General features: G+C 40.8%; 1 protein-coding gene across 4 annotated transcripts in view; it reads left to right on the forward strand.

Annotated features, from left to right (window-relative positions):
* The window catches only part of mapkbp1 (mitogen-activated protein kinase binding protein 1), a 61,768-nt gene that overhangs the window by 8,565 nt on the left and 32,096 nt on the right, over positions 1–21,107 (forward strand). For 3 of the 4 annotated variants that reach the window (XM_049595931.1, XM_049595933.1, XM_049595932.1), the window contains exon 2: positions 6,364–6,455. In XM_049595931.1, the coding sequence (XP_049451888.1) occupies positions 6,364–6,455 (92 nt within the window). Of the gene's footprint in view, positions 1–4,203; positions 4,509–6,363; positions 6,456–21,107 lie in introns of those variants that run through there. The other variant, XM_049595934.1, reaches the window with a different exon arrangement.

The raw sequence follows: 21,107 nt of genomic DNA on the forward strand, positions 1-21,107 counted from the left end.
GAAAAAAAACAAGATATAGCATGTGTATGTAGCCTTTATAATGACTGTGATATGAGCTTAAAAGTAAAGGCAGTAAAAATACCCCAAAAAGGCCTAGGGCCCACAGGGTTAAAAAGGACTGAAATAAGGTACCGTTTGGTACTGGTACCGAATTCCAGATACCGGTACCGGTACCGTATCGGTTCAGTTATAAACGGTACCCAACCCTAGTGGTAACCACTGTGTGTGAACACATGAATGGGTCAGACCTGCAGCACTGGATTTGAAATGAACTGTAATAAACAGTCAGTTCTTTTGATGTCATTTTGGTCAAAGTAGAGCAAACGTAGTATAATAATTAACTAATTACTCTACACAGAGAGTAATCCTGTAAATGAAAGTAACTAGTTATATGTAATACTTTATATTTTGAGAGTAACTTTTCCAACACTGATAGTTAGTGTTATTTTGTGACTCTGGTGAATCTTACCTAACCCTTTAAAACACCAAACCAGTCGATGTCTGGGGGAGACGTGAGAACAATAGAGACGACTGCAGCTGTTAATAGTTCATCTTATTGTCTGGTACAGTAGATACCATCACGTCCAGCAGGCCTCACTGTGTGTGTGTGTGTGAAGATCTATCTGTCAGTAACCTGATTCTGTGGTCATTTTGTCGAAGTTAAAGACTTTTATTTTGTTGGTTTTCTTCTTTTGATTATTTTAATAATTTATCTTTTTTTCTAGCTATCCTCATTCAGAGGCAGAGAAAACACTTTGTCTGGACTTGCATGCCTGAGGACAGAGTGTGTGACTGTGTGTGTGCGTGTGTGTGCAGTAATTATGTCCTCAGGGAAACACTTCAGATCTCTACAGTCTGAATCTTTGACCTCAGACATCTGAGAAACATCTGTGTTCACCAACAGATGCAGGACACGCAATATCCGCAGTACCAGCCGTATCTGTAGCATCTGTACTATCTACAGTATCTACAGTATCTGTGGTATCTGCAGTATGTGTAGTATGTGCAGTAGGCTTGGCCAATGTTATGGTATACCAGAGTATTTAGAAATCCTGACGGTATGATTTTAATATACCGTCAAAATACAGGCGCCACCAGAGCTGCCTTTTCCCTCAGTCGCTACTGGTAGTGCTGCAAATGAATACATCATACACCATATACCCCAGTGAAATTTCAGCAAGGTATGAAAAATATATACACCCAGGCCTAATGTGTAGTATCTGCAGTTTGTGTAGTAACAGTGGTGGAAATAGCACTCTGATTCTTTTTTCCCACTTGTTGTTTGATCCATTTATACAGCAGAGAAAAGACTGTAGATAGTAAATATTTTTGCTGCATATGATTATTTTTATTATTTAGTTATCACTCTTCTAATAGAGTGCTGCAGGTATGAAGTTTTTCTGTAGGCCAACATGGCAGTTAGCGTGGCCCTGCTTCCCTCATCAAAAAGCCTCTATGGGATTTTTCCATTGGTTTTTGAATTATTGCAGAAAATAAACCCTGGGGCAAATGAACTTTTATGATAGCTACACTCTTTGTTAGGCTAGATGATCTCCACATATTGAGACCACTTTTATGATCTTTGAAACAGAAATGCAACCACCAGAAGGAAGTAGGCTAATGTTAGGCTATAAATTAACTATACCACAGTTGTATGACTTAAATGTTACCACCGCAATGACACATAAAAATGTGTTCTGTGTGATGACGTTCTGTAGTCTCATTTAGCCACTTGTTAGCAACCACCTTTTGAGGACACATAAAAGCTTCAAATTTCATTAGCTGGGTATTTACTGATGTGTTTTATATCATAGAACAAAACATGAAAGTCTCTTAAACTGGTCTCAACCACAGACCTTATTTCAGGCATCTAACCGAAAGCACATACAAAAAACCATTGACCTCAAGATGAGGCAACAGGGAGTGGAAGAATGCTGACTAATGATTCATTTTGTGGTTTTAGGACTCATGCCTGGGCACGCTATTAGAGTGTGCAGTAAACCCGGAACTCCATTCGCGCTTTTAGCACTTCCGGTTCTCTCGTCTAAAAGTCAATATGTTTTTTGAATGGGATTTTGGTAAAATGCCTCAAATAAGGTCTGTGGTTAACAAAAGCTTTAGCGAGTTTCAGGTTTTGTTCCACGACATAAAACACGTCAGTAAACACCCTACTTGTGAATTTTGAAGCTTTTACGTGTCGTAAAAAAAGGCGGTTGCTAACAAGTTGCTCAATACGACTACAAACCCTGTTGGGGATATTAAACGTCATCACCCCCAAACAGGCGAGAGTGCTGGCAGTCCGCCGTTACAGCTTCTTATTTAGCTTAAACAGTCCGATTTCCCCATTATACAATGTTTTTAAAATAAAGCGGCCGAAATCAGTTGAAAGCTTAGTGGCGGTGACGTCAGAGTCATGCGGCCGTGGAGTAGTCATGCAGTCCGTTAAAGCCTAACGTTAGCTTTTTACTTCTGGCGATCGCATTTAAGCTTCAAATGTGGTATGAAAGGTGTTCATATGTGAAGATTATCTCGCTGAACAAAACCTGTAAGTATCATAAACTTGTGTTAGCCACAGAGCTGATTTTCTGACATAATCCAAAACGCAATGCAAAAATCACATTCACTTTCTCTTCCGGGAACCAGCGCGATGCTAAACTTCAGGGTTTTGACGTCAGCCCTGGTACACTCTATAGGACCAATAATGACTACAGTCATTTCTGGCTCCTGATTAGTTGAAATCACACTCAGTTAATGTAGCTGAAGTGATGGAGAGCTAATGTTAGCAGCTAATGTCAGCAGCTAATGTTAGCTGTCAGCAACTAGTGTTAGCAACTAATGTTAGCAGCTAATGTCAGCAACTAGTGTTAGCAGCTAACATTAGTTGCTAACATTAGCAACTGTTAGCAGCTATTGTCAGCAACTAGTGTTAGCAGCTAATGTTAGCAATTATTACTAGCAGCTATTGTCAGCAACTAATGTTAGCAGCTAATGTTACTGATGTTGGCAACCAATGCCAGCAACTAATATTTGCAGCTAATGTTAGCAACTATTTTCAGCAACTAGCCTAATGTCAGCAGCTAACTTTAGCAACTAATGTGAGCAGCTAACTTTAGCAACTAATGTTAGAAGCTAACTTTAGCAGCTAATGTTAGCAGCTAAGTTTAGCAACTAATGTGAGCAGCTAACTTTAGCAACTAATGTTAGAAGCTAACTTTAGCAGCTAATGTTAGCAGCTAACTTTAGCAGCTAATGTCAGCAACTAATGTAAACAGCAAATGTCAGCAACTGACGTTAGTAGCTAATGTTGTCAGCAAATGTCAGTCATTAATATTAGTACTTAATGTTAGCTGTCAATGTTAGTAGCTAATGTTAGCAGCTCACGCTAGCAGCAAATGTCAGCAATTAATATTAGCACCTAACAGTAAAAACCAATTTTAGCAGCTAATGTTATCGACTAACGTCAACACCTAATGTTAGCAGCTAATCTCAGCAGCTAATGTTATCGACTAATGTCAACAGCTAATGTTAGCACCTAATGTTAACAGCTAATGTTAGCACCTAATGTTAGCAGCTAATCTCAGCAGCTAATGTTAGCAGACAGGTCATTTCTACCTGCAGAGCTAACTGTGTGCAGCCTGTGTTAGCATTAGCACTGCTGCTACCTGCTGTTTGTCACTGGAGTTTGTGTCATGTTAGTTAGCTGTCAGCCAGAGCTAACAGATGTGTGTCAGAGGTTTTGGAAATGTGAGGATGGGTGTTACATTTATATTCACCTCTGTACAGTCATTTTAGTGTTTCAGGAAGTAGCTTTGTTTTTAAATACTAATGAAAATGTCCATATTGAAGCCATCAGGAGGCAGTGATGAGTTTTTTACCAGCTGCTGCAGATACATCCTGGATTCTTTCTGGATAAACATGATTTATCAGCTGTTTATAATCCAAAAGTTGTTTTGACAGCAGCATGTAGAGTTTCTCTCCACGTGTCAGCTGACTGCAGGAGGATTCCTGAAGGTCTGTGAGTCAGTTTGAGTCTGTAGATGGCGAGGAGACGACGGTAGGTTCAGTCCGTGACTCATCTCTGCTGAATCGAGTCAGCTGGTGTGTTTTTATTATCAGTTTACTGTGATAGAATGAATGTGTTCACCCAGAGCTGAGAGGAGGGAAACCTGTGAAAACATGAACAGAGTTTGGTGTAGAGGGAGGGAGAGTCATGTGAGAGGAGGACACACAGTGCAGAGTCTGTGCTGGAGTCTGCTGCTGTTAGCTTAGCATGGAGCTGCAGCACAGCCAGCTCATTACATGCTAACTTGCTAACATGCTAATGACCGTGAGGTTTCACAGATTGACTGAGGAAATGCTCAGCTGTGAGGAGGATGAGTTCAACTGAACGTTAGGCAGGAGACAGGCAGAGAGAGACACTGATGGACTAAACTACAATCTGATTGGACAGGAGACTCCCTCTGGTTACGTAGAGGTTCGGGACACTTTCCAGCCGCATGGAGCGTGAAGTAAGTGTGATGTAAAAGTAAAACCAGGTGGATTTAAAGGTCAAGTCTGGTGCACTGTCTGACTTCCTGTCTGTGGCTCTCAGACTTGGACGGACTGGGAGGTTCTGAGTTTTTTTCATTTTGGTACATTTTATTTAAATTAGCTAGAGCTGCAAAGATTAGTCAGTCACTCAGTTATTTGATCGACAGAAAATTAATCGGCAACTATTTTAATAATCAATTAATAGTTTAACCCTCTGAGACCCACCACAGATCCATTTCTGTCTGTCTTAGGCCCTGATCACACAGAAAGTGTTTTAGTAGCTGAATGCGGCTTTTTGTAATTGTGTTTAATGAGAAACTGGTGGTAGTGGTTGCTGGATACCCAGAGCTATAGACAGCAGGTTGTCAGACTGCCCCTGAGTCATCCTAAAATATGCCTGTAAACGTCCATGATGGAGGAGAAGCTCCTGGACCAACTGGTGGTACTCCCCATGATCCAGCCTCTTTTTTTAGGGTCTCATGTACCCACACAGATCTCTGTTTATCTGCTGACAGCCTCTCACCCTCAACCAGAGCTACAGACAGCACCCTCTGCCTCAACATGGCAGCAGCTACATACTCATTACTGTCAGATAACTTAAATAAATGGTAGATTAATTGCAGGGCAAGGACATAATGGGATGGTTGCCTGGCAACAATAAAAAGGCATAGCAAGTGTTTTAGGGGGAGATAACAGGTCAATGGTAAATGCACCATAGAAGAGGTACACATCATCTGAAAGCTTGATGAAATGCAAAAATGACCATTACCACTAAAATCATGACTCATATCACAATAGCAAGAGGTGTCAGAATAATTACAACATGATTTTTTTTGCATATTGCGCAGCTGTAGGCTTAAGTTTTCTTTTAAAGGATCTTGAGAAGGACAACAGATATTTTAGAAGGTTTTTGTAGTTCTTGAAGGCTGTTTAAATGAAGGTTTTGATAATACGTGAGCTTGATGATATTTACGGGGATATTTTAAGAAGTATCAGTGGTTTTAAAGGGGTCACAGGGAGTGATGAAGGTACTCCAGCCAAAGCTGTCTGGAACATTTTTGTGTTTTTCAATGGGTTTTTGGGGTATTTCAGGAGGTTTCATTGGCAGTTTTAGTGGTGGTAAAAAGGTTCATGACAGTGTTCCAGGTGGGTACAAGATTATATTTGATGGGTTTCAAGGGGCATTGGTGGGCTATGGGTATTTATGAGGGTTTTCAGTTGGGATACACAATAATATCGGTACATCATCGCTATCGGCCGATATCGGCTTTAAAAAAAATGGAATATCGGAACCAGCAAGCACGCTGATGATATCAGTATGTCAGTGGTATCAGCAATTATCAGCTTTTGAATTAACTATCAGAATCGTCCAACATGCTTTTTCTTATTTTGCTCAATGAGTAAACATTACATACATTGAAAACTACTGTATTTCATGTCTCCATCTGGTGGTGGGCCATCATGATAAGAGTATGCATGTATAATATGATGTTAATTCCACTACAGAAGACACTTCATGATCACCAAAATTAGGTGGGGAAAAAGTGGATATTTAGATATCGGTTATCAGTCAAATGAGTTGCGTACATATCGGCATATAGGATATCGGCAAAAAATCCAACATCATGCATCCATAGTTTGTAGCAGTTCTGGAGCTGGTTTAAGTGGTCTTAGTGGAGGTAGGGGCACCTGTTCAGGAGTATATTAGAGATGTGTCAGGGTGTCGGAGTGGGGTTATGAGGAAGTTTAGGGATATCCTGCCGTGTCCAGGTGTCTGGATTCATTGATCTAAAATCTGACTGTGACTAATAACTGATGACCTTTGCCCTCCAGGTGACCTTGGAGAAGGTTCTGGGTATCACAGCTCCGGGGAACCGAGCGCTGGCCTGCGACCCCCGAACTGGACTGTTGGCTTATCCTGCAGGGTGAGGATACACTGATGATACACTGTGTGTGTGTGTGTGTGTGTGTGTGTGTGTGTGTGTGTGTGTGTGAGTTAGTGTCATGTGATGATGTATACCATGATGGAAATTTCTGACTGAAGGATTTCAGTGTTTGTACAGCAGTATCAGAGCAGTCAGAGTGAAGTGTAAACATTGAAAATTGTAAACTGAAGTGTAACCAGTGACATCAGTTGAAGTGTTAAATGAAGTGTAAACATATGAGATGGAGTCATTGGAATGAGCTGAAGGGCTTTCAAAGCAGTTGAGTTTCCTTTGAAGGCTTATACTGTCACTGAGAGGAGTTGAAGTATCAGTATATATTTATACTGTGATGTACAAGTAAATACACTGATGTCTTTTATCTACGTTGCTCTTGTTGACTCTGCTGTTGAACTATAACTGAAGTGTGAATGTTTCCATACAGCTGATGTGTTACATAATGAGTATAAACACTGTGTTATGTACTTCATGTGTACAGTTGAGATGATTGTACGGGGAAACAGAAGATTAAACTCACTCAGGAATGTCGCAATAAATCAACCGACTGTAACTGACAGTCAGGGCTTCACTGTCTCATGTTCAGGATCTTAAAGGCTAATGACATGATCAGATTATCAGATTAAACACATCACATACACACACTCACATGGCGGTCCATTAGGAGCCATGGTACTGATATTTACCACGAGACTCCAGTCTGCTGGAGGATTTACTCTTAACAAGGCACTCAACTCTCAACTACCTGAGGACTCCTGGAAAAGACTCGGCAATTAGTCCAGGGTTCTCTGTAGGGTCTCTAAGGGATCTTTTATGAGTGTCGTTGGATTGTCACGGTTCTCAAGGGTTTTAAGGAGTTTTTGAGGGTTTTCAGGAGTTCTTGAGGGGTTATAAGGGAACCCTGATGTGGATTCAGGGAGCTTTCACAAAGTTCTAGGAGACTGTCATGGTGTTTCTTGAGTGTCTTAGACAGGAGTTTAAAGGTACTTAAAGTGACATGGTGGGTTTCTTCAATAGATTTCAGTGGTTCCTAAAGAATTTCAGGAGTCACATATGTAGGTCTGAAGAGATTCCAAGAGTTCTTGAGGTGTTCTCACCTTTTTAAATTAGGTGTTGTGGGGGGTTCTATTGTTTTTTGGGGCGGTTCAGAAGTTTCAGGGTTCCGCAGACCTGTGAGGGTATTCTGGGGTTACAGGGTTTTAGAGGTCTTTCGAGGAGATTTTCAGGGGTTCTTGATGGTTTATACAGGAACCTTGAGGTGGATTCAGGAATCTTTGAGCAAGTTCAGGGAATCTGAAAAGATGTTTCAGGGGTGTCTGACAGGATTTTAAAGATACTTGAAATGACCAAATGTTTTTTAAGAGGTTTTTTAGGGGTTCTAGGAGTTATTAGGGGATGTCAGTGGTCCGCAGGTCTCTCAAGAGGTTTCAGTGGTTCCTAAAGACTTTCAGGGATCACATATGTGGGTCTGAAATGGATTCCAAGAGTTCTTAACATGTTCCAGTGTTTTTAAAAGGTGCTGTAGGGGGTTCTCAGAGAGTTCCAAGAGTCAATTTGGTTTTTTAGGGTGTTCCAGTGTTTCAGAGTCTTTTAAGGATGTATTAAGGACTCTTGAAAAAATCAATAGGAGTTCTTTGTGGGGTTCTTGGTGGTCTTTCAGAGGGGTGTCTGTAATTCCTGAAAGGTTTCAGGGGTCAGATATGTATATGTGAAGAGATCCAAGAGTTCTTGAGATGTTCTTATGTTTTCTTTAATGTGTTGTAGGGTGCAAGGGTCAGTTGGTCTTTTTTCTGTGAGGGTGCTTCAGAGGTCACAGGGTTTTAGGGGTCTTTTAAAGATTCTTAAAAACACCTGTAGGGGTTCTTGGGGGTGGTCTCAGTGGTCTGTCAGATTGTTAAAAAATGGCTGACTGTGTGTCACTGTGTGTTTATCTGAAGAGACTCTGCCTGGATTTTGTTATTTTCTTCCAATGATGCTGTCATCAGGACGTCCCTGGGTTTATAAATACAGCAAACGAGAGCAAATGTGATGTTGGCTTTCACTTTGGTCGATGATACTGTTTACAAACCGTAACTGACAACCCTGCGTAGCCTTTAAAAGGGTCTCAGTGGTCCATGGGTGTCCGGGGGGATCCAGGGGACTTTTTGAAGATGTTTCCTGTGTGTTTGAAAGGGAGCTGTGAGAGTTTGTGAAGTTTTCAGATCTTGTTGGATCCACTAAAGGATGTGATCCGTGTTGCAGGGTGGAGTGCAGTCAACAAATAAAGGATTAAACTGTGGTGTCTGTGTAAACGTTTGTCTCTCTGGTAAAGGTTGTTTCACATGTTGTGTTTGTCAAGTTGTCCTGTTAAAGGTTAAAGTCGCATCACAGCTGATGTTTGTCATTGAAGTCAGTCTGAAGGGACAGTCCTCACCTGTCAGCAGTCTGTTCTCAGGTGAAGTTGTCAGTCAAGGAAGAGTCACTAGAAACCACTAGAACTAACACAATCAATGTTATTTATTTAACCTCTATTTAACCAGGAAGTCCCATTGAGATTGAAGATCTCTTTTTTATGAGAGATCTGGCCAAAATGCAACAAATGCAACATTTAATACAAAAATCCACAATAAAACAACAGCTATTCAAACACACCGGCCTCTCAAGAAAAACAAGCGCACGCCTCTGTCACCATGTTCTTTATGATGCTGAGTGCAGAGCAGGAAAATGCAGTTTCCCCAGATGTGTTGAAACCTGGGGTTCATTTAAAAGCAACCACTTGGAGGAGCGTAGCTGGTAACTACCAGAGCTGACACACAGAAGGGTGCAGAGGGAGGCCGGAAGTTTGCCCAATATTGCTTGATAGATAAAGATATAGCAGTGCTGTTGTCTGCAAGTGGTCAGTCATGCCCAACCCACCAAATCATAGAAAATGCAGTGACGAATAAAGGACTTTGCATTTGTAATTAAACGTAGAGATGCATGGTACATTGAATTTAGCCTACATGAAATGGAGAAGGTTGCATGCATATACAGTATGACATCGTTTGAAGCGGACACACTGAAGCAGAAAGACCAGGTCACAGGACAGGTGATGTTTGTTTAAATTATCAACAGGATGAAAAGGGACGATGTTTGTCTCTTAAACATGGACCTGGAGGTTTTTGTATTGGAAATACAAACTAGAGGATTTTTTTTTCTCACAAAGAAACTCAACCCCCTGTTAACTCAGTCAATTTCAACACATTTTATTCTTTATCGTTACATTTTTTGCTGCTTTTGTTGTTTTCTCAGAGTTGTAGATAACACTCCGTCACATCTCAGTGATACACAACAAGAAGAAAAGTGATTTCCCAAATGGTGGAACAATAAGTCAGTTATTTAATAAGTTAATTGGCAGATATTTTGACAATCAGTGAATCAGTTTTTGAGCAAATACACCAAATGTCTCCAGTGACTCATATTAACTGTCTTCTCTGTTTGATATAAACTGAATCTTCTCGTGATTTGTTCTGGTGGTTGAACAAAACAAATTATCTGAAAATGAAAATTAATTTTTCCTGCAATTATTATTGAAAATAATTGTTTGTTACAGCTCTACAGAACACAAGGGTGTGGAAGGAGAATTGTCTTGGAAGGATTGGGGAAATTTATTTTCTTGACAGTTTGGTGTCTTTCTTCTTGGAAGGACAGAGAGTGTTTCTTTTTGTGAATCAGCTGCAGGAGCACGACAGACAGGAAGTGTTAATAACCACTTAGTGTTGATGGTTCCATGTAAATGTGTATTTGGAGTTTTTCCTCACAGCTCTGTGTTTACTGAAGGAATTCACACTGATGATAGAAATATGACCCGTCACACAGCTCTGTGAGGTGTTCAGGAGCTTCATGTTGACTCACTGAGTCAGGTCTGTGTTAGCAGCTGCGTGTGAATGCAGGATAGGATGTGGAGCCTGTGAGCCGAACACTCAGCAGCGCTGTGGAGTCCTTCTGCTGCTCCTCCTGCCTGAAACTGAGCTCCAAGTAGGGATTCAAATCACTATTTCCATCATGATACAACAGTGTATCAATTTATTGGAGAACAATACGATATTTGCCGACATCACGATGTCTGTCAGGATACAATTTTGATTCAATTCAATGCAGGAGTATGCGATTAATATGAGACGATATTTTATGTCGGTCACAGAAGAAACTTTATTTCTTGCTTTTGGCCATAAAAGATAAAACAACACCAATCACTTAAGTAATTGTAACAGGTTTAGTGCAGTAAAGTTCACTTTAAGCTGACTCCACTGACACACATAAAACAGCATGTGGGATCAGTTAACCCTCAGGGCTTTCTGTCAGAAATGTTTCCATTGTAACTCACACCATCATCTGTTTCCTAAAACGTCTGGGCTCTCTGGTTCATAGCCCTGAAGGCAAACTTCTCCCAGCCGCCATAAAACATGGATTAACACTAAGATCGCTTAATAAAAGTAAAAAATTTGGCTCGATAATATGGTTCATAGAAGACACAGTTGTTTTCAGTCAGCCATTATTAGCTTAAGCACTTTTAAATTGCGTGCATTAGCCCAGTGGCTAGCAGAGTTTTCCCCTACGCATAGCTGCATCAATTATAGGGGTGGGTGCGATATTGTATCGATACACGGATGCCAGGTATCGATCTTATGTTATATACGTTTTTAATTAAATACATATTTCAATACAACTTTTGTTACTAGAATAATAAAATCATCCTTTTTTGGTCCGCTAGATGGTGCTGATGGTTTTTATCCTGGTGAGGTCAGCAGAGGTCTCAGTTAGCGGCATTTGGCAGAAAGTTCATCAAAACAAAGATGGAGGCACCGGAGAAAGAAATCAGACACCTGCAGTTGGCATTTAAATCAAACGTCTGGACTTATTTTGGACTTCTTAACACAGAAAGAAAGGAGGACTTGGATGTGACACGTGATTTGTTAGCAGTGTCATACGAGAATAAAATACTCTGGGAATGCTATGAACATGAGGGATCACCTCACACGCCACCATCCAGAGCTAGTGTTAGCCGCTGATGGCCAAGCTAATGCTAAACCAGGTCCACCGAGAAGAAAAAAAACACTGGACACATTTAGCTCGAAGAAACTACCATCCAACTGTGAGAGAGCTGCTGCAATAAAAATGATTAAAGTCGGATGAAAACTTTATCTTAGGAGGTAAAACTGATGTTGACAAATTTTTCCTTCGCAAAGGGAAAAAAGGTTATAAATACTCAGCATATGGCAATAATATTGTATCATGACCTAAGTATCCTAGGGCCGCATTCACACTGGCCCTATTTGGTCCGCTTTAAACGAAGCCGGGTTCACTTTCACGGATAGTTCGGTTTGGAGTGGTGTGAACACTCATTCGATATCTGGTGCTGACCAAACGAGTGAACTCTGGTCCGCTTGAAAACTGGGGGTCTTGGTTCACTTGGAAGTGAACCCTGGTGTGTTATTCCATTCAGTCACCGTCCAGCCAAACTCTACCTGAAAAACACCCCGTTTTACCAAGAATGCTGCGTTGTTTTGTGTGAACAGAGTGAGACAAATGAAGAGTAAAAACACAGGTAAGGTTAAACTTTAATGTCTTTGCAATTTGGGAAACAGACTGTAGTCATAAGAAATAAAGCAGTAATACAAACACAGAATCCAGTATCACACCCTGTCAGAGGTAAATCATGGACAATTAGTGGTCACTGCTGGTTTAGATAAGCGATAGCAGATGGGACAAAAGATTTAGGGATTTTGCTACATGTAGAGAGGCTGAACCTCCGACCTGATGGAAGTATCTGACACTCAACATGGAGGGGATGTTGAGAGTCTGAGACATTAACACAGTTCAGCGATTCAGTTTGGATGCAGATGTGATTTTCCTTCTGGTCTCTTGAGTCTCTGAAGCTCACGTTTCTGTTTTCGTCTTTGAATTAAGCTAATAATTTGAACGCTGTGCAGCGTTTGGTTTCACGTTAGCAGTAACATTAGCAGTAACGTTAGTAGGGGTGTAACAGTACACAAAAATCTCGGTTTGGTACGTACCTCGGTACACAAGTCACGGTTCGTTTTTTGTTTTGTTTTTTTCGGTACAGTAATGAAAAAAATAGACAACTATTAAATGTCTTTTACTTATTGGTAACCTTATTAAAACATACCACCACAGCAGTTAACTCTTCTTACCCAATTTTTGAATGAAACAAATATATATAAAATCCTGCTTTTTCACATTGTTTGAATGAAAATAGAAATATAAAAGTGAAAAATAAAATCCTGCTGTTTTTTAACACATTTTTTGATTGAAAAATATAAATATATATTTCTGCTTTAACAGTTTTACTCAGTTAAAATAAAAAGTATAGTGCAGCTGGTCAGCTTTAAAGCCTGCTCAGATTCAGTTTTACTAGGAACTTACTAGGAGCTTTCCCACTTTGTTAAAGTGCAGTAAACAAAACATGCTTATATCTAAAGTGCAGCTTAAACAATTTTACTCAACTCCAATGGCGTTGGTTATTTCTTTAGCACGATGGTCAGGGAAACGCTCTTTCTTTTTAAACGACGATAACATAGTTTGCACCAGATTGCTTTTTCTAGTCGTGCCGGTTAACGTTCAAAATCGGGTGGTGTCGCTTTAGATGCGTTAGCATGTTAGACGTGTTTCCAAGTACATACCCGACCGCTGTTCTGCAGTGTCAGCACACTGCTTTTGTCTTGTCAACTTGTTTATTTCCATTTTCGTATTTTACCCTGAAACCAAAGTGTTCCCAAACGGAGGACTTAAGGTTTGCGGGTGGGTCTTCAGGTTCGTCAGGCTCACTTGCCATGGGGTCCATGTCACTGGTTCGACATCCCATTAGTCCGACTGTCCGCGGTGCTGAACGGCTCACGGCGGGCGTATTGTGTGCCGCGACCAGCTTGAGGCAGAGCAGGCTCACGGTTTATGTGTTTGTCACTTTCTTTTTCATTTTAACCCACACCATGCACAAAGTGAAAGCGGAGATTTACGGGACTCAGTGCGTCACTCAATTATGTCTGTCATGGAACTAGATATGGTTCGGCTCGCAAAAACAGAATTAAAATAAAACAAAATAAAATAACATCCTGCGCCCAATAATTCGGCACAGGGTCGTGCCGAACCGAAAGTCGCGTACCGAACGGTTCGACACAAATACATGTACCGTTACGGCCCTAAACGTTAGCAATAACGTTAGCAGTAATGTTAGCAATAATGTTAGCAGTAACCAGAGTCGTGTTTGAGCTTGTTAGCTTTCTGACATGGTTAACTCTGCTTGTTGTGACCGTGTGATAGTTTTGGTAAATGCAGCCTGCAAAGCTCTAAAGAATTTTGTTAAAACATTATATTTCCATATTGAAGCAGATCTGATAAAATAAAAGCCTCCTCTACAAACAATGAAAGATTTCTGATGAACTGTTCCCTTGATGATTTATTTCGGTGCTGCAGGACTCGAACATGGACTCAAACATGCCCTGTGAACTAAAGTTCACAGGGCATGTTTGAGTCTCTTGAGATGCTTTGGGAATGAATGGTTTTTACAGTCACTGAATTCAATGAAATGTTTACGAAAACCAGGACGTTTTTTTTTACCTGCAAATGTTCATTTATAAACATGATTTTCAGGCTGTAACATTAAAATATAATTTATGTTCACGTTTGTGTTATCTGTCAGAACAAATCAACAGTCTCAAGGCAGTAACAGCAGACTGTATAATTATTATCTTTATGTGTTAACTGGTGTGAGGGTTGTGTGCCAGATGATCCTGCTGACACACTGAGTCAGTTTAAAACCTTTTTGGATGAGTCTGAACTCAGAGGAATGATGGGAATGTCAGAGGGCGAGCGGTGGAAGACATCCAGGTTTTAATGTCCTCCAGAGTCCCATACAGCCGTCCAATCAGCCGAGGGCGTGGGAGGGGCACGGCTGACGATTGGACAGAGCCGCCGGTCAGATCAGAAGATTCACATTCAGTTTACGGATGAAAAGACGTCAGTTTGCAGTGGAGACAGTGAATAAGTGAAGTGGGTCAGTGGAGTGAGGGGGGAGGCGTGAGGGGGTGAATGTAGGTTAATGTGGAGAGACGTTCATGTTACACAGTGAATGAAATGTGACGGAGAGTATAATATAATAACTGTCTGTGTTCTGTCTGAGCTGTGTGATGTAGAGCTGTGGTAAAGGGTCTCGCTGTGTCCTGTGTGGAGCAGCACACACTGATAGTCGTGTTTTATTACATGTCATTAAAGACAGTTTATCACATTATACCAGATAAAATAATGGCAGGCGATAACAGCATTATTAAAATGATATGATTCTGTTTGTTCACAGTTGTTATTAAATGATTGACTCATTTAGTTGGGGGTACGTTTCATGTCTGTTGAAAATATATATTTTATAACTATCTTCTTTTAAAACAGCACATTTTACAGGTTAAGGCGAGAGCATATTATAAAATTAGATAAACGTTTTGTATCTCACTAGGGTTGCAGCGGTATGAGATTTTCCAACATGGCGGTAAAGCTGTATACTAACCTTCCCGTGTAATCAATCTACCTTTTTTTTTTTTTTTTTTTCCTGCAGTAATCAGTGTGTAGGTGCTGCCATGTTGAGGCAGAGGGTGCTGTCTGTAGTTCTGGTTGAGGGTGAGAGGCTGTCAGCAGATAAACAGAGATCTGTGTGGGTACATGAGACCCTAAAAAAGAGGCTGGATCATGGGGAGTACCACCAGTTGGTCCAGGAGCTTCTCCTCCATCATGGATGTTTCCAGGCGTATGTTAGGATGACTCTGGGGCAGTTTGACAACCTGCTGTCTATCATCAGGCCCGCCTCTCAAATCGTCCGATGGAGATAATGTGACTGGACAGTGGGAAAAAAGCAGAGATGACGTGGAGTTGAAGTTTTTTCAACTGGAGGAGTTCAGAGTGCCAAACATCAGCAAAAACGCCAGTTGCCTAGAGCACAGAAACTGTGAGCAAAAAGCTTCATTCTCATTAAAAACAATTACAGAAAGTTGCCTCCAGCTGCTAAAACACGTCCTGTGCGATCGAGGCCTAACTTGACAGTAAGGTTGCATAATATGGGGCCAACCCTTGACTAACATCGTTGACGTGACCCCGTTGGGTAACAACCAAAAATATCCTTTTCCTTTCCATTTAAGTTGTTTATGTTTAAGCTTTACAACTACTGGATGTTTATTACACTGAAGGAATGTTTCAACTTAAACCACTGATCCTTTTGTAGGCCTACTTTTTAAAATGTGAAATGCACCCCAGTTATAGAACGACTCGGTAACAGTACTACATTATTTATTGGTGAAGTCTATTTTCTATGAAAATGTTTCTTGTTCCTTCAGAGAGGTGGAAAACCGCAAAGAATAATTGGTCAAAAAATGATTTTCTTTACCCATTTTTATTTATTTATGTTTTGCTCTGGCAGCTCAGATGTCTTTACACCTCAGTCATAATAATAATTCAGAGGAAACTGAAGACAAACTGAAGCCATGATAAAATAAATGCAGAGAGGAAACCAGGCAGACAGGAAATAAATGATTTACATAAATGTGTTTCCTCATATCATAAAATATTATTTTATAATGTAAAACAGAAAGACGAGAACAGAGCCGTCCTCTCTTCTCTGCAGCCCCGTGTCTCTGAGTTTCTCTTGGTGCATTGCAGATGTGTTGAGGATGGGTTGGGTCGGTGGTCTCTGGTACAAACTGTACCTGAACACATCATGTTACACTGCTGCAGTCTGTGTGTATGTGTGCATGTGTGTGTGCGCACACGTGTGTGTAAGACAAGGGCACCTTCCTCTGTCATATGAAGACAACCATTCACATGTTTCTCATGTTTTAGCAGCAGTCCTGGGTTTTAGACAGAGTTCCTTCCTTACAGACAGATATGAGGTTTTTGTTTTGACTTTTTGCCTTTTGTCAGTGTGGAAAAAGAGACAGAAAGAGAGGTTTGACCTGCAGCAAAGGTTTGATGGTGAGAATCAAACATTGTGGTGTGTATCTAAATCCTGAGACTACCAGATGGAAGCAGACACGGGTACCACATCAGAAGCTAGGAGATGTTCTGCTGTGGACGGGGACAGCAACAATTTTAGACACCCTAAAAGATATCTGTTTAAGTGTACGCTATATTTAGAATATTTTTACCGCTGTACCGTACTGTCAAACAGTAATTTTAGACAGGATCTGATATCTACGTTCTGGTTAGAGCCAGACTCCGTTGAGAAAAACAGTCACTGACCTCAGAAGCTGTTGGTGCTGCCTTGATCAGTGAGTTTGTGTTATTGTGTGACCGCTGCCGTTCAGCAGCTAACAAGCGGAGCTAGCTGCTAACAGCCACCGCTACAATCCACATCAACAGTCAGACACACGGCAGATTATTTACTGCTGAATTACAGCTCACAACTCTCCTCAACATCCTGGTGTAGACTATTTACTGGAGTTTACCAGCCTGTTGCTGTGGCATTTGGAGATAATTACAAGCACAGCCGATCTGGGCTTTTAATGTCCAGTAGTCTGCCACTAACATTTTCGTCATGTCTCATCAACAAAAATGAAACAGATTTTGTCTTATCATTAAGATCTATTTTAGCTCGTTATGGTCTCGTTTTCGTCATGGAAAAAAGATTGCTGTTGAAAAATTTGCGTCAACGAAATTAACACATAACATGCAGCTGGTATAAATGAGACCTGGATATGATCTTGTATTGGGTTGATATCAGATATGAAGCTAGCAGATGAAAACGAGCAGCAACATAAAGAGCAAACATTGAATTTGTACTGTTTATAGTGTTGTATTGTTTTGCATCAGCTTTCATCCATCCATGATGTTTACTACACTTCAAAACAAGTTGAGGGGATTACACTTCGTTTCCACTTACGTATGTGACCAGTGTCAGTAGATAAGTAAATATACAGAATATGCCTCCAGTGTCCAACGCAAGGAAGATTTCTTTACAGGTGGATAGATAGAGTACCTGTAGCCATGGGATAGAGACTAATTTTGTCCATTTTTCACCATCCAGTAGTTTGGAATATTTGCTTGGAACATAACCAGGACAAAAACAGGACCAAGATCGCACGGCAACATATAAATGAATATGTTGGCCTGACATGTCTTGTGAAATATTTGATAAAAAAGACGTATTAACAGCTGAACGAGTCACAATGACAATCTGACTGTATATAATGTATAACCATATTTAAGCAGGACATTACTCAGATTCACAGTGTGTTAAAATGAGATAGATAAGTTATTTTTAATCACACAAACTCACTTGACGATCAACACAGGCAGCTGAGCTGAAGAAAATAGCCTGTTAGCTTAGCTAGCACACTGTCATGCAATCTGTTTGAAATCAACCGCAAAAGTTAAATTTGCTTAACATATTCGAGGCAAATTCTGGACCGATATAGAGTTTCTCAGGCACATCAGATATCACAGAGATTCCCATTGGAATGAATGGACTTCCAGTTGCCTCGTCTCTGTACACATACGCAAGTGGAAACATGGCGTAAGCAGGAGAGGAGACCATGCCCTCTTATGAAACTGGACGTGTATACCATTTCATACCAGTGGTGCAGGTTGTAATGTGTTGTCTTTTGTTATAGAGCATCTTTGGTTAAAGTTCAGTTTAAGGTCAGGGTGATGGTCGGGGTTAGGTACCTCATGCTGTGATTGGTCATCTGTGTGGAGGTGAGAAAGTAGGCGTCGCTCTCTTTCTGACACTTTTCATGTGAACAGCTGAACTGGACACTTTGAATGACTTCATGTCTGAACTAGTGTTGCACGGTATACCAGTACTAAAATAGTACCACGATACTAGAGTATTCCAAACGGTACTATACTGCATTTGGAAAATACCGGTACTTTGAAATTGATTCAATTCATTAATTTAGTTAATTTATTTTACTCATTTATGCACACAAACGCCTTTCTTGTTCCTATTGGAGCACAGATTGCGCAAGTGGTGTGTATGACAACACCTGTATCAACATTCGCAGCTGGCGCACGTGAAAAAAGTCAAGAGAAAGTCTGAATCGCAAAGGGAGACAACACGAGACAACACAAACTTGGTGGAACATTTGAGTTACCAAACCGTGACGTCCGTACCGAGGTACTTACCGAACCATGATTTTTTTGGTACCGTTACACCCCTACTATTTATTGTTCTAAAGGTTTGTACCCAAAAGGACTTTTCTTTAGGAAAAGTACCGAAGAGTATCGAAAAGTATCGAAATTCATATTGGTATTGGTACCGAAACAAAGATTTTAGTATCGTGACAACACTAGTCTGAACATGTGCTTTAAGATCTCCATATTTAAACATCGCCACATTTTTTTAATTTCACAGCAGATAGAAACACTCACTAAATATTTGTAGTATTACCTAACCTCAGTGTCAGTGAGGGTCCTCACAAGTACAGAGGTACAAATGTGTGTGTGTGTGTGTTGATGAGGAAGAATATAATTGGTTGCTGAATCAGCTGCTTACAGTCAGCAAACACTTATCGCTGATCATCCCCACACACAGACACACACTCACACACAGCCTGCTGACTCACACAGGGATTATACGCGTGTGTGTGTGTGTGTGTGTGTGTGTGTGTGTGTGTGTGTGTAAGCAGATCTGAGAGTTTAAAATGTGATGCAGTCACACAGAAAGAGCGGATTAAAGGAGCAGCCTGACGTTTAAATAAATGTTCAGATGGATATTAACATCATGTCTGTGTGTTAGCGTAGCTTAGCATAAAGACTGTAAACGGGTGGGAACAGTTAGCCTGGCTCGGTCCAAAGTTCAAACACTGATTAACATGTGTTGTGTCTCATATCAGAGCTGAGTTTCTTCTTCCTCTCGGTCCTGTTAGTCATGTGACGACCCCTCAGATAGGTGGTGACCTCTGGAGGGGCCCGACCCCTCAGGTTGGGAAGCAGCGGAAAAATAAAAGCCAGAACAGGATCTATGCACAGAACTGTATGTCTTTGTGTCTTAAAGGCTGTTTATATGTAAGTCAGACAAAATTAGATCAGCGGCTTGTCACAGAAAAACCCCTCTGTCCCCACGGCAACCACCGCTGTCCAATCAGCAGCAGTCATAGTGACCCAGTGGTCACATGATCTGAGTCAGCTTAGAGTCTTCAGCCCTGTTGACCCTCAGAGATATATATATATATATGTACACTGTATATAGACGCCACGTTGACTGTGTCAACCCGTTGCAGCGATGCATCAGCGTCGCCGCCATATTGGAAAGATCAAGACAGGCCTGTAAACAAATGAAACCAACAGATGTCGACAACATGTCAACCAACTAGCACGCTAGGTGGCTAACACTGTCTGCTTCTCATAAACCCCTTCATTAAAACAGAATATATAGGCCTTCACCACGGCTCATTTTAAAAAGGACACAACAAGACAATGTGTTCCCACCTGTTCAGACAGGGTGATGATGTCACAGGTGAGCAGGGATCATCACCTGGACGAGTCAGAACAAACAACATCCTGTTTCTGTTTGTCTGCTGAGAGGTCAGAGCTCAGAGACGGCTTTGATGCGACACCTGCAACACACACACACACACACACACACACACACACACACACACACACAGGGCACTCTTGATAAATAAAGACGAATAAAGAAACTCAGACAAAAGAGAACAAAGCCTAAAATAATACAACCTGGAGTCTAAAGAAGTTGGAGTGCTGTGTTAAATGTACATAAACACCCTGACTAAGAATTTTCCTAGTGAACCAACAGTCCTCATCAGGGTCCATCAGTGGACTAGTCTCCTGCATGTTTCTGATATGAATGTAATGATTAAATGATATATTTTGGTGGTTTGAGTTGAAGGTGTGAGAAAGAATAGTGTCAGTAACATTGTTAACACTGTGCTACATTACAGAGAAATACAAACCGTACTAATGAACCTTCATTAATATAGGCCTATATTTTATCTCCAAGTGCACGTCACACACTGAGCGAGAAACAATAAAGTTTATCAGCTTGAACATTACATATTTTGTCTTTGTAATGTATTCAGTCGTGTAGGTCAAAGAAGATTTGCAAATCATTGCATTCTCTTTGATTTTCGTTTTACACAGCTGTCTTACTCCAACGTTTTTGGAATCATGATTGTGCAGTAAAAACAAGAAGTAATGCAAATGCATCAGCAGTAAACTATACATATATTATGTAAGCACCAATAGTAAAAGTACTCATTCTGAAGAATGATATATATTATACTATTGGATTTAGGGATGGGCAGCATAAGCAAAAACACTGTCCGAAAATCGTGGCAACTATTTGACAAGTTTTCGAATAATGCATGTCAAATAAAGGGGGGAAATAAGACGGCGAATGGTAATAGTTACATTAAAAAATCGATTTTTCAAAAATAAAACGACTATTCGAAATTCGAAAATCATGACCCATCCCTAATTGGATTAAAGTTAACCAGGTAACCAAAATGACTTGGCCCAGAATCGGCCTGAACTTGGCATGCCGGATGAAATTAGCTGGGCCACATTCGGTTGCCTGACTCGGCTGAGACTTGGCATTAATGACATCCCGGTATTGGGCCAAATCAGCTGGCCTGATTCCAGCTGCCGACAGCTCCATCA

Source organism: Epinephelus fuscoguttatus, linkage group LG14 (assembly GCF_011397635.1).
Source record: "Epinephelus fuscoguttatus linkage group LG14, E.fuscoguttatus.final_Chr_v1".
NCBI classification, from domain to species: domain Eukaryota; kingdom Metazoa; phylum Chordata; class Actinopteri; order Perciformes; family Serranidae; genus Epinephelus; species Epinephelus fuscoguttatus.